Consider the following 14,895-nt stretch of genomic DNA (forward strand, 5'->3'; position numbering starts at 1 on the left):
AATATATATCTTTTTAAAAGCGAACATTTGTAACTCAAATATTTGCTTCTGGGGGGTCCCTGGAACAACATATTTTGAGATGGGGGACCGCGGCCAAATACATGTAATTTTGGGGGTCCTCGACATCGGGTCAAATATTTTCAAAGACTTGCACAAATGTTTAAGATTTTTCAACACCAGCAGATCTACAAGCTCGAGTGTCGCGCTGTGAGCTTGTAGATCTGCTATGTTTCAATAGTTAAAGCATGAAATAAAGGTTAAAGAGACACAGATCTGCAGTTCTAAATGGGTTTCTCTGTAAAACAGGCTTATTATCACCATATGTCTACTAGGTTCTCATTTAGAGCCTCCTATAGGAGTCTATAGGCAACACAACTAGAATTATTATCGCTATGTCTACCAGGTTCTCATTTACAGTGTCCTATCAGAGTCTATAGGCAACACAACTACAGTGCAACTAATGTCAAGACAGACAGATGGAATCATTATGACAGACTGACGGTACAATCACAGACATTATTGCTGCCAGCTCAGGTCTGTTAGCTCTCATTATTTGACAATTTGGCCAATGTTTGACTTCAGTATACAGTATGTCAGGGGTCTTTAACGTTTTCAGGCCTGGGACCCCTTAGTTGAGAGAAAGAGATGAAGCAGGGACCCCTTAGTTGAGAGAAAGAGATGAAGCAGGGACCCCTTAGTTGAGAGAAAGAGATGAAGCAGGGACCCCTTAGTTGAGAGAAAGAGATGAAGCAGGGACCCCTTAGTTGAGAGAGAGATGAAGCAGGGACCCCTTAGCTGAGAGAGAGATGAAGCAGGGACCCCTTAGTTGAGAGAGAGATGAAGCAGGGACCCCTTAGTTGAGAGACAGATGAAGCAGGGACCCATTAGTTGAGAGAGAGATGAAGCAGGGACCCCTTAGTTGAGAGACAGATGAAGCAGGGACCCATTAGTTGAGAGAGAGATGAAGCAGGGACCCCCACAACCTGTTCATAGATTCCAAATACGGTAGTTTCATTGTTTGACAGCTCAATCATCAGTGTATTTTGGATTCATGTCAATTTGTGTTTTCAGATATTTAACCACTTGAACTTATAGTCTACTCTTTTCCCCCTCTACACCAAACCTCTTTGCCGAAAATAGCCGATCTACAAGCTCACAACGCCTCGTGCTGCGAGGCGTTGTGAGCTTGTAGATCTGCTATTTTTGGCTTAAGTTCTCAGAATATGGACGCTAGGGTTCAAGTGCTTAATATAAAAAATTAGAAAATAAATCTATCATTCAAAGATTTGGAGGACCCCCTGTAGTAGCTCTGAGGACCCCCTAGGGGTCCCGGACCCCCTGTTGAAGACCCCTGTTCTAAGATAATAATAAGACAATAAAGAAGATCTTCCTTGGCTTCGCTGGCAGCACAGGACGTTTGGCGCTCATCGCTCCAGTAGCTTTATGTCAGATCAGATGTGGACAGTCAAGCTCTGACCACCAAACATTTAGTCAGAAAGGTCCGGTTCAACTACAAAACGACGTCATTTCGCATCTTCTGAAAAGCATTAACACGAATTTGAGTTTGGAAAGCTTCACGTAGCAAAGTCTCAACTCTCTGACGAAAAGTTTGGTGGTCTGAGACATTATGGATGGACAGCCCTTCAGCCACACAGACAACACAGTCCCAGAAAGACTCACACACAGACTTATTAAAGAATTGTTATTTTGATGAAGGTTGACTGGTTCTCTCTCCTATGCTGTACCAACATCAGCATCATGATGAACTGTGGACACAATGTGATGCAAAGACAACAGAATATTCTATGTTTTGGGTGTGACCACTATGACCACTAAATGATGCACCTTCATGTGAACAAGGTTGACAACCACTGGGTTAAACAGTTCAGATGTCTTTAGAGGGGGTCCCCTTGCAGAGGGTTAGTTAATAAACTGTTCAGATGTCGTTGTTGGGGGTCCCCAGGCTCTAGATGTCGTTGTTGGGGGTCCCCAGGCTCTAGATGTCGTTGTTGGGGGTCCCAGGGGGTCCCCAGGCTCTGGGGGTCCCCAGGGGGTTAGGGTTAGATCAGATATCGTTGTTGGGGGTCCCCTTGCTCTTCCTCCCAGGCAGAGGGAAGGCAGACTTGCTCTGAGGTTGAGTCAGTCTGGAGGTCAGCAGAGTGAAGGGTTCTATGAGACTGGAGCGTTCTGTCACACTGACCTGGAGAACATTAATATAATAACATATTAATATAACACATTATTATAACCCTATAGAGTCTGGAGGTCAGCAGAGTGAAGGGTTCTATGAGGGAGGACCTCTCTGTGACGCTGACCTATAGAACATATTAATATAATACATTATTATAACCCTATAGAACATTATTATAACCCTATAGAGTCTGGAGGTCAGCAGGGTGAAGGGTTCTATGAGACTGGACCTCTCTGTTACACTGACCTGTTAGAACATGCAGTAATGTTATTATAACCCTATAGAACCTATAGAATATTATTATAACACATTATTACCAGTAAGACTCCCTAATCGGGAGATAAGCGACCGTAGGTGGCTTATCTCCACAAATAGGACAAAAATTTGTTTTTCCCAAATCTTCTTGATCCATGTTGATGACATGAGTGTAGACATGCTGTGTAGTGATATTCGTGTGATTTTTGGGCCAAAACTGTAGGAGCAGTGTCCAAAAATGTGTTGTAAAAATCGGCCTGAAGGTGGCGCTAGAATAGGGCCATGTGAGAAATGAGGGGTGGGGTCTCCGCGTTGCCTTGGCGGACGAATAGGTACCGGGCCCGGCTCTCTCGGACGCTCCTAGCCCGAGGTACGGCATTTTATGTGCGCTGCAGTGGCAGGGGGTCCTCCACTGGGGGCGCCACCACTTTTGCATCCGTTCTGGAGCACCAGGAGTCGGTGGTCCCCGGGAATTCCCCGTGAGCAGCCCCGTTGGGGTGGTCATTTGGTCATTTTTGCACATTTGGTCATTTTTTACGGGACCCCCAGGTCCCTGGGGCTCTGGGGGTCCTTGGAGGTTTTAGTTTGGCAGGCAAGGAGTGTGTGTGAAAAATCTGGCATGGATCGGGTCAACGGGTGCGGAGATATAAGCAGGGAAAAAGCCTTTACCACCATGGCCCATTCACTGGTTGAAAGACTGGTTGCCCCATCTGGGCGGTATGGTGTAAAATTTGTTAAGAAATTCTACAATAAACTGGGCGTCAGAAAAGACAGTTTTAAACTTGCCACAGTGACAACTGATGAAGTGTTTAAGAAACTGAGTGCCCTACCTCAACACAAGGCCACTGGCCTTGATAAAATTCCAGCTAGATTTCTCAGAGATTCAGCCGCCACCATTGCTCCAATCATTACCCACATAATTAACCTTTCCATCGAACAGGGTCATGTCCCACAGGACTTCAAACTAGCAAAAGTAACCCCCCTGCATAAAAAAGGTAGCAAACTAGACCCTGGAAACTACCGTCCCGTTTCCATTCTTAGCTCCATATCCAAAGTCATGGAGAAAATAGTCTACGAACAGATTGCAAGATATCTCGATGAGAATAATCTGATTTACGAGTTCCAATCTGGATTCAGAAAATCTCATTCCACCGACACATGCCTTCTCTATTTGACCGACCAAATCAAACGCGAAGCGGATGACGGCAAATATAGCGGCATGGTCATGATGGACCTCCAGAAGGCATTTGACACCGTAAATCATTCTATTCTGATTGAGAAACTAAAAGCCATCGGTCTTGACAGCGCAGCAGTGAGTTGGATGCAATCTTACCTGGTGGGGAGGGAACAGGTGGTGGAGATTAACGGTACCCTGTCCCCCCCCCTCCCAGTAAGCCTAATATACGTGAACGACATGGCATCTGCTTGCGACTGCAACCTGTTCCTGTTCGCGGATGACTCGGCTCTCCTAGTCTCGGGCAAGGACCACTTGCAGGTTGAGAAGACTCTTAACTCTGAACTAAGTAAGATCTGCACATGGCTTAATGACAACAAATTATCAATTCACCTGGGAAAAACGGAGTCCATCCTCTTTGGATCAAATCATAACCTCAAAAAAGTAGAGAACTTCACAATCAAAGTGGGTGACAAGGTCATAACACGAAAAAACGAAATCTCTTACTTAGGATGCATCCTTGAAGCTAATCTTTCCAGTGAAAAGATGACTTCTAAAGTAATAAATAAAATCAACCAACAAACTCGTTTCCTACAGAGGATCGCCCCGATGGTCAATTTCAACACACTGAAGACCATAGCTGGTGCAATAATCCAGCCCCTCTTTGACTACGGAGTCCACGTATGGTATCGTGACGCACCACAAGCCCTGAAAACTAAACTCCAAACAGCCCAAAATAAACTAATTAGGGTCCTGCTTGGCCTCCCCTATCAGACTCACCTCACCGCTACTCACCAGCTAAGAGTGGGGTGGCTCAGAGTAGATGACAGAGTACAGCAACTTGCAATGGGCCTGGTGTACAAGATACACTACACCACTATGATACCCAAGTACCTATCAAAATACTTTATAAACATTAATGATGTCCATAATTACAACACCAGAGGCAGCACCACAGATCACTTTCAACCCAGAGTCAAAACCAACAAAGGGTCAAACTCTTTTTTCTGCTATACCACCAAAATGTGGAAAGCCTTACCGAAGGCCATAAAGGAGTGTGGATCACTAGCATCTTTTAAAATTGCCCTGAAAAACCACTTACAGGCAGCAGCCGTTCGCAACTGGTAAAAAATGAACCTAGCCCAACCCTACCCTCCCCTGCCCCTTCTTTGTATATACTGTTTGTTTTAGACTTACTGTCTTCTTTTTTGTTTTTCTTTACATATCTACTGCATAGTACTGTGTTCTATTTGTCTGTCATTCAATGTTATATGAGATACTTAAATGGTTTCCAGTGGAAATAAGCTTAGTCTTTTCATGGATCTCCTTTTAGTAGACCTTGTACCAGTGAACTGTACCGTCATGAAACTGTACCTTTTCCTATGCAAACTCCTAATAAAGTCTTCAATCAATCAATCAATCAATGACGTGTGACGTGTGAGCACATGTGGTCATTTTTTACATCTGGGGGTCCCTGGGGCTCCGGGGGTCCTTGGAGGTTGTAGTTTGGCAGTCAAGGAGTGTGTGTGAAAAATTTGGCATGGATGGAGGCAACGGTTGTGGAGATATGAGCAGGGCAAAAGTGTGACTGACTGACTGACTCACTCACTCACTCACTCACTGACTGACAGACAGCCCGGGGAGGTTTTGGTAGTAAATGCGACCTACGGTCGCAATAACCCTATAGAGTCTGGAGGTCAGCAGAGTGAAGGGTTCAATGAGACTGGAGCGTTCTGTCACACTGACCTGGAGAACATATTAATATAATACATTATTATTAATATAACACATTAATATAACCCTATAGAGTCTATAGTCTGGAGGTCAGCAGAGTGAAGGGTTCAATGAGGGAGGACCTCTCTGTTACACTGACCTATAAAACATATTAATATAACACATTAATATTAACCTATAGAACCTACTGTACTGTTATAACCCTATAGAACATTAATATAACACATTAATATAACCCTATAGAGTCTGGAGGTCAGCAGAGTGAAGGGTTCTATGAGACTGGAGCGTTCTGTGACACTGACCTATAAAACATATTAATATAACACATTACTATAACATACAGTACTGTTATAACCCTATAGAACATTATTATAACCCTATAGAACATTATTATAACCCTATAGAACATTATTATAACCCTATAGAACATTATTATAACCCTATAGAAGGAGGTCAGCAGAGTGAAGGGTTCTATGAGACTGGAGCGTTCTGTCACACTGACCTGGAGAATATTAATATAACACATCTAACATATAATTAGAGAGAGAGGTCAGTCAGTCAGTCACTCAGTCACAAAATGCATTATCTATTCACTCGCTTCAGCGACTGATCTCAAATTTAACATGGCATTGGTCATTAGCATTATACACACGATGACGGAGCCCGAATTTCATTTTTCCCAAATTCTAGCCATTTATTAGCGTTCCTTCACTCTACAGCTCTACAGCCTGTTGTCAGGGTTACGGTCCGTTCCTCCAGGCCATGGGATCTGTAGCCCCGGGCCCACACACACCTCTCTCACAGTTAGGAATGTTGCAGTCTCTCTCTCTCTCGCTCTCTCTCTCTCTCTCTCTCTCTCTCTCTATGGGTCACGCATGCAACGGGTGATGTGTGTCTCATCTTCCAACGGGTATAGAAAACTTTTCTTCAAACGGGTATAGAAAACTTATGTGGAGCAAATACATCCTCATACTTCTATTCACCTAATTTTGCTGTTAAATTATTTGTATCCATCATAAATATACACTCCTCCATGGGCTGCTCCTTACATTATGATGCTCCCACATATTCTCACGCACGCACCATGCAGTTACAGTTACTTTCCCCAAAACCCACACTCTGCACATATTTTGCAGCACATATATTCGAACGGGTAAGGTCTAGTTAATATAAACCCATAGAACCTACTGTACATACATTATTATAAGGGTTCTATAAGACGGGAGCGCTCTGTGACGCTCACCTAGAATACAGTAAATAAAACATACATATTAAAAAAGATACACTATTTATTATGTACTATTATTAAATATATACTATTTATTATGTACTATTATTAAATATATACTATTTATTATGTACTATTATTAAATATATACTATTTATTATGTACTATTATTAGAAGGGTTCTGTGAAGGGAGGACCTCTCTGTGATGGTAAATGGTGCATTTATATAGCGCTTTTATCCAAGGCGCTTTACAGAGATTGTGCATTACATTCACCCATTCACACACACATTCATACACCGGTGGCGGAGGAAACCATGCAAGGCACCAACCTACTCTCCGGGAGCAACTAGGGGTTCAGAGTCTTGCCCAAGGACTCTTCCACATTAACTCAGGGGGAGCTCGGATTCGAACTGGGAACCCTTCGGGAACCCTTTGTGCTCTCATAACGGTTTCTCTACCCCTGAGCTATGCCGTGATGCTGGGTTAGGTTAGGGAGTGAAGACTTCAATATATTGTCCTAGGCCAAGTCAATGCCTAAGATGCAGTATAGAGAAAAGTGCTTTCGCCATCTTGTTTTTAAAAGAAAGAATGTTGCAATTTTAAATTGGGCTGGTTCCCCTAGTTCATAAAATCATACAGGTCATCTTGTAGTTCATGTCCTGTGGGTTTTATGTGTGAGTTTATTCGTGAGTCAGAAGTGTTCTTATTTCTGACCGCATACCAATGGCTTTCAGATTTATACATTGTTCATAATCATAACTAACAACCCTATTCTCCCCAATAATAGATGTCACAGTTATTGTCCACGACATTGCAAGCGGCGCGAAGGCCAGCGGACCTTGGCCAGAGAGTTACGAAGCTGTGGTGAATGCAATCGTTCTATTTATGCCTAGGCCGTAAGGCCTGGGCAAGCGCACGATAAACGCCATGATAATTTACTTACTTACAATAAGCAGACAAAACATCACAATAATAAACAGGGTCAGAGGTCAGATGAGGGTTGACCTCTCTGTGATGCAGTGTTGATTTCGTCGACTAAAACTATGACGAAAAATGTTTATCGACTGTGTTTTTTTTCACTGACAAAAACTAAATAAAAACTAAGCTGTGATGACTAAAACTAAGACTAAATATATTGGCAATTTCGCCAACAAAATAAAAACTAGACTAAAACGTTAGGGAGGGACTGGTGGAGAAGAGAGTCATTTTATGTTTGGTTGCTCTCAGGTGTTGCGAGCGCGGCGCGTTGTGAGCTTGTAGATCTGCTATTTTCAGCACGCAAACCAAGTGTAAAATCATCATTACGATGCCATCAAGGCCTGCCAAAAAACTAAAACTTTTCAGGTGACTAAATTATGACTAAAACTAAATCAAAATGTGCTGTCCAAAACAACACTGCTGTGATGCTCACCTGCTAGTCTCGCGAGGCCAGACTGTTGCCTCTGTGATTTGGCCAAACGCTCCCGTCAACAGTCTGGCAAACGGAAATTTGGTAGCTTATGCTTGCTAGAACGACTATCTATCTTTCAGTGTTGGCTTGTGATGATGCTCTACGGCCCCTCTAGTGTACTGCCACCAATGTTTATTTTTATTTATTTATTTTCTTTTTGTTTTTTACATTGTTTCTGTAGTTGTCTGTTCTTTTTGAAGTAGATGATTGTATTTGTATCTGTACATTTTGTAAACATTTGTCTATAATAGATATGCCTGTAATTAAGAAAAAGAAAACTGAAAATTTGAAATAAACAGATATTAAAGAAACAATGAGTGCGAGATAAAGCGGATGTGACGCAACCGCTCCCTTGGTGCAGTAACAATAACATGTCCTACTGGAAGCGTTATGTCTCCTTTCAACATTTCTGGGGGCTTTATTTCGTCTTTCTCTGGTGTTGTTGGTGTTACTTCCATGATGTTTTCAAAGGTTGTTTCTGTTATGTTCCAATTGGACTACAGTTCATTAGAATGACTCTGTCTGTGCTAGTGTGATTCTGTTATGTTTCCAATGGGACTACAGTTCAGTGCAGCAGTGGCTACTTCCGATACTCGCCGTTCGGGAGCTGCCGTTCCAGACTCTATATAGCATTCAGAGATTGTGGAATAGTTGTCTGGCTACCCCAGACTACTCACCTCCCACAGTTTGACCTTCTCTCCTCTGGCCCACAGCTGAGCAGCTTCCTGGTCCACCTGACGATCTGATGACAGGTCTGTTTTATTACCCAATACGATGACGGTTACCTAGGAGACAGAGACAATAACTATTATTAATATTAATACTGTAACCATGACAACAGGTCTGTACTATGACCATTACCTAGAGAGAGAGAGATTGTGTACACAGTCCTTGACATGTGAAAGGTTGAGAAGAACCACTGCCCTAGGAGACACGGGGAGAACATGCAACTCCACACAGAAAGGTGTCTCACCTCCTTCTTGTCTATAGAGCGGTCCATGTCCTTCAGAGAGTATTATTATATTATATATAACTGTATGTATTATTATATGTATATATTATATTATATTATATTATATTATATTATATATAACGCTATGTATTATTGTATTAAATATAAGTCTATGGTCTCACCTCTTTCTTATCTCTAGAGCGGTCTATATCCTTCTTCAGACTGTCCACGGTGTTAAAGGACTCCTTGTATTACAGTATATATATATTATATTATATGTATATGTATATATATATATATTATATTACCTCTTTCTTGTCTCTAGAACGGTCTATATCCTTCTTCAGACTGTCCACGGTGTTAAAACTCTCCCTGCTGTCTACGCTGTAGACCAGAACGAAGCTACATACAGGTATTACAGTATATATATATATATATTATATTACCTCTTTCTTGTCTCTAGAACGGTCTATATCCTTCTTCAGACTGTCCACGGTGTTAAAGGACTCCTTGCTGTCTACGCTGTAGACCAGAACGAAGCCGTCGGCTACAGACAGGTAGTGTCGGGGCAGCTCCAGACCCTCTCCCAGCCCCCTGGTGTCATAAAGACGTAACTGCTCCTTCACACCGCGGTCCGTCTCCACCGACGCCACGTACACGTCTTCCTGGGTCTCACAGGAGGAGGAGCCTGAGAGGAGAGAGGAAACACCTTTTATTGACATGAGCCTGAGAGAGAGGAAACACCTTTTATGGACACGAGCCTGAGAGAGAGTTGTTTCTTACACGGAGTGACACGGACTGTGTGTAAATTCCTCCCGTTTTCACCTCCCGGAGTCAAGCCATCCGTGGCTAACCCTTCCTCATCACACGGTGTTGCGTGCCAAAACTGTCCGATCTACAAGCTCACAGCAGCTCACATCGGTGTCTCCGCGCCGCGCTGTGAGCTTGCAGATCGGCCACCTTCCAGAGGACGCTGAAACTTGCAGGATGAGCACTCTGTCAACCCATGCGACCGTCGCTAATTCGAATGACACCCGCAAATGGAAACGGGCTAAATTTGCTTTGTCTTAATACGCATTTCTGATCATTCGCTTCCCTAATTGGAATACGTTTATGGAAACATGGCTAATGTTAGGCTGTACTGGGATAAGCAGGTGTTGTCTTGTTGTAGCCTGCTGAACTGGGTTGGTTGAACTACAATCACTGACTAAAATGTCAACAGTTTTTGTCAACTAAAACTAGCCCCTAACCCTAACTAAAATTAGGCTGTCTTGGACTAAGATAAAGACTAAAAGGCTCGACTTTTAGTCGACTGAAACTAAATAAAGACAGGAGGAGGTTGACTAAATGTGATGAAAACTAAACTAAATAAAGACAGGATGAGGTTGACTAAATGTGATGAAAACTAACAAGGGCGATTGAAACTGGACTAAGATAAGGCTCATACAATTAACACTAATCTTGGACTCACTGTGGACAATAAAGACTTAGGTTTGATCAACACATTCCATCAGGGGTTAGGGTTAGGGTTAGGGTTAGGTTTGATCAACACATTCCATCAGGGGTTGCAACCTTTTTGAAATGAATTTACATGTTTTTATTTTACTCAGTGAGTGGACATGTTGACAGATGTTCTTCTTTTGCCCACTGGGGGGCACTGTTCACTAAGCCATGCACTAGGCTTTGACTCTGTTCCTCTGAGGGCTGTGGATCGTGTGTATACTGTATGTGTGAGCTGTCATTCACTCTGTTGTAAACACACTCTGAAGCAGCCTTCATTCAAAACCATCTAGCTTTGCATAGGATTACCAAAACAGGACATGATTTTTTTCCTGGATTCAAGGCCTCCATGGGCATATTTGAGACCATCAATAAGATATAGTAATATCTTACTTGAGATGGATAATGCTGTGACAACTTCTAAAAATGTAAGGACAATCTGAAACATTCTGCCATTCATGGCTTTTTGTGTTAAATAAATCTGGCATTTCAGTGAGTTAATGACACCACATTAAAATACAATAGTTCCAACATGTGATTGTCCATGAATATTGTCTTTTCACTTTTCACTCTTGAATTATGTTCTCTCACATCAGGATATTGTTATAATGATCATTTGACTCATCATTAGAACAATAAGCCATCCACAGTTCAGAGTTTGAAGGAGTGTAGAGTTGTAAGTAGGATAATTTCATGACAAATTAAAGCAGAAATCCTCTCTCTCTCTCTCTTATGCCAGTGAGCCAGTGATCATCCTCCACTGTGTCAATGTTGAGACTTCATGTAATCCGTGAATTAAGATCCTAATCTGTTGCCCCTCATCTTCTGTTATTACTGTACTGAAGCATCATTCAACCTGTTCTGTTATTACTGTACTGAAGCATCATTCAACCTGTTCTGTTATTACTGTACTGAAGCATCATTCATCCTGTTCTGTTATTACTGTACTGAAGCATCATTCAACCTGTTCTGTTATTACTGTACTGAAGCATCATTCATCCTGTTCTGTTATTACTGTACTGAAGCATCATTCATCCTGTTCTGTTATTACTGTACTGAAGCATCATTCAACCTGTTCTGTTATTACTGTACTGAAGCATCATTCAACCTGTTCTGTTATTACTGTACTGAAGCATCATTCAACCTGTTCTGTTATTACTGTACTGAAGCATCATTCATCCTGTTCTGTTATTACTGTACTGAAGCATCATTCATCCTGTTCTGTTATTACTGTACTGAAGCATCATTCAACCTGTTATGTTATTACTGTACTGAAGCATCATTCATCCTGTTCTGTTATTACTGTACTGAAGCATCATTCATCCTGTTCTGTTATTACTGTACTGAAGCATCATTCATCCTGTTCTGTTATTACTGTACTGAAGCATCATTCAACCTGTTCTGTTATTACTGTACTGAAGCATCATTCATCCTGTTCTGTTATTACTGTACTGAAGCATCATTCATCCTGTTCTGTTATTACTGTACTGAAGCATCATTCATCCTGTTCTGTTATTACTGTACTGAAGCATCATTCAACCTGTTCTGTTATTACTGTACTGAAGCATCATTCAACCTGTTCTGTTATTACTGTACTGAAGCATCATTCAACCTGTTCTGTTATTACTGTACTGAAGCATCATTCAACCTGTTCTGTTATTACTGTACTGAAGCATCATTCAACCTGTTCTGTTATTACTGTACTGAAGTATCATTCATCCTGTTCTGTTATTACTGTACTGAAGCATCATTCAACCTGTTCTGTTATTACTGTACTGAAGCATCATTCAACCTGTTCTGTTATTACTGTACTGAAGCATTATTCAACCTGTTCTGTTATTACTGTACTGAAGCATCATTCAACCTGTTCTGTTATTACTGTACTGAAGCATTATTCAACCTGTTCTGTTATTACTGTACTGAAGCATCATTCAACCTGTTCTGTTATTACTGTACTGAAGCATCATTCAACCTGTTCTGTTATTACTGTACTGAAGCATCATTCATCCTGTTCTGTTATTACTGTACTGAAGCATCATTCATCCTGTTATGTTATTACTGTACTGAAGCATCATTCATCCTGTTCTGTTATTACTGTACTGAAGCATCATTCATCCTGTTCTGTTATTACTGTACTGAAGCATCATTCATCCTGTTATGTTATTACTGTACTGAAGCATCATTCATCCTGTTCTGTTATTACTGTACTGAAGCATCATTCAACCTGTTCTGTTATTACTGTACTGAAGCATCATTCATCCTGTTCTGTTATTACTGTACTGAAGCATTATTCAACCTGTTCTGTTATTACTGTACTGAAGCATCATTCATCCTGTTCTGTTATTACTGTACTGAAGCATCATTCATCCTGTTCTGTTATTACTGTACTGAAGCATCATTCAACCTGTTCTGTTATTACTGTACTGAAGCATCATTCATCCTGTTCTGTTATTACTGTACTGAAGCATTATTCAACCTGTTCTGTTATTACTGTACTGAAGCATCATTCATCCTGTTCTGTTATTACTGTACTGAAGCATCATTCAACCTGTTCTGTTATTACTGTACTGAAGCATCATTCATCCTGTTCTGTTATTACTGTACTGAAGTATCATTCAACCTGTTCTGTTATTACTGTACTGAAGTATCATTCATCCTGTTCTGTTATTACTGTACTGAAGCATCATTCAACCTGTTCTGTTATTACTGTACTGAAGCATCATTCAACCTGTTCTGTTATTACTGTACTGAAGCATCATTCATCCTGTTCTGTTATTACTGTACTGAAGCATCATTCAACCTGTTCTGTTATTACTGTACTGAAGCATCATTCAACCTGTTCTGTTATTACTGTACTGAAGCATCATTCAACCTGTTCTGTTATTACTGTACTGAAGCATCATTCAACCTGTTCTGTTATTACTGTACTGAAGCATCATTCATCCTGTTCTGTTATTACTGTACTGAAGCATCATTCATCCTGTTCTGTTATTACTGTACTGAAGCATCATTCAACCTGTTCTGTTATTACTGTACTGAAGCATCATTCAACCTGTTCTGTTATTACTGTACTGAAGCATCATTCAACCTGTTCTGTTATTACTGTACTGAAGCATTATTCAACCTGTTCTGTTATTACTGTACTGAAGCATCATTCAACCTGTTCTGTTATTACTGTACTGAAGCATTATTCAACCTGTTCTGTTATTACTGTACTGAAGCATCATTCAACCTGTTCTGTTATTACTGTACTGAAGCATCATTCAACCTGTTCTGTTATTACTGTACTGAAGCATCATTCATCCTGTTCTGTTATTACTGTACTGAAGCATCATTCATCCTGTTCTGTTATTACTGTACTGAAGCATCATTCATCCTGTTCTGTTATTACTGTACTGAAGCATCATTCATCCTGTTCTGTTATTACTGTACTGAAGCATCATTCAACCTGTTCTGTTATTACTGTACTGAAGCATCATTCAACCTGTTCTGTTATTACTGTACTGAAGCATTATTCAACCTGTTCTGTTATTACTGTACTGAAGCATCATTCAACCTGTTCTGTTATTACTGTACTGAAGCATCATTCATCATGTTCTGTTATTACTGTACTGAAGCATCATTCATCCTGTTCTGTTATTACTGTACTGAAGCATCATTCAACCTGTTCTGTTATTACTGTACTGAAGCATCATTCAACCTGTTCTGTTATTACTGTACTGAAGCATCATTCATCCTGTTCTGTTATTACTGTACTGAAGCATCATTCATCCTGTTCTGTTATTACTGTACTGAAGCATCATTCAACCTGTTCTGTTATTACTGTACTGAAGCATCATTCATCCTGTTCTGTTATTACTGTACTGAAGCATCATTCATCCTGTTCTGTTATTACTGTACTGAAGCATCATTCAACCTGTTCTGTTATTACTGTACTGAAGTATCATTCAACCTGTTCTGTTATTACTGTACTGAAGCATCATTCATCCTGTTCTGTTATTACTGTACTGAAGCATCATTCATCCTGTTCTGTTATTACTGTACTGAAGCATCATTCATCCTGTTCTGTTATTACTGTACTGAAGCATCATTCATCCTGTTCTGTTATTACTGTACTGAAGCATCATTCATCCTGTTCTGTTATTACTGTACTGAAGCATCATTCATCCTGTTCTGTTATTACTGTACTGAAGCATCATTCAACCTGTTCTGTTATTACTGTACTGAAGTATCATTCAACCTGTTCTGTTATTACTGTACTGAAGCATCATTCATCCTGTTCTGTTATTACTGTACTGAAGCATCATTCATCCTGTTCTGTTATTACTGTACTGAAGCATCATTCATCCTGTTCTGTTATTACTGTACTGAAGCATCATTCATCATGTTCTGTTATTACTGTACTGAAGC

The 14,895-nt window shown here is 40.8% G+C and overlaps 1 protein-coding gene across 1 annotated transcript in view; it reads right to left on the minus strand.

The window, feature by feature from the left end:
• Nucleotides 1-1,722: 1,722 nt before the first annotated feature.
• Nucleotides 1,723-14,895, minus strand: part of nkiras1 (NFKB inhibitor interacting Ras-like 1) — a 62,607-nt gene continuing 49,434 nt past the window's right edge. The window contains exons 3-5 of the mRNA XM_080735997.1: nucleotides 9,432-9,673; nucleotides 8,711-8,818; nucleotides 1,723-2,200 (exon numbers count right to left, since the gene is read on the minus strand). Coding sequence (XP_080592123.1) covers nucleotides 2,066-2,200; nucleotides 8,711-8,818; nucleotides 9,432-9,673 — 485 coding nt within the window. The 3' untranslated portion in view covers nucleotides 1,723-2,065. The remainder of the gene's footprint in view (nucleotides 2,201-8,710; nucleotides 8,819-9,431; nucleotides 9,674-14,895) is intronic.

Source organism: Nannobrachium achirus (genome assembly GCF_963921795.1).
Source record: "Nannobrachium achirus genome assembly, chromosome: 10".
In the NCBI taxonomy this organism is placed as follows: domain Eukaryota; kingdom Metazoa; phylum Chordata; class Actinopteri; order Myctophiformes; family Myctophidae; genus Nannobrachium; species Nannobrachium achirus.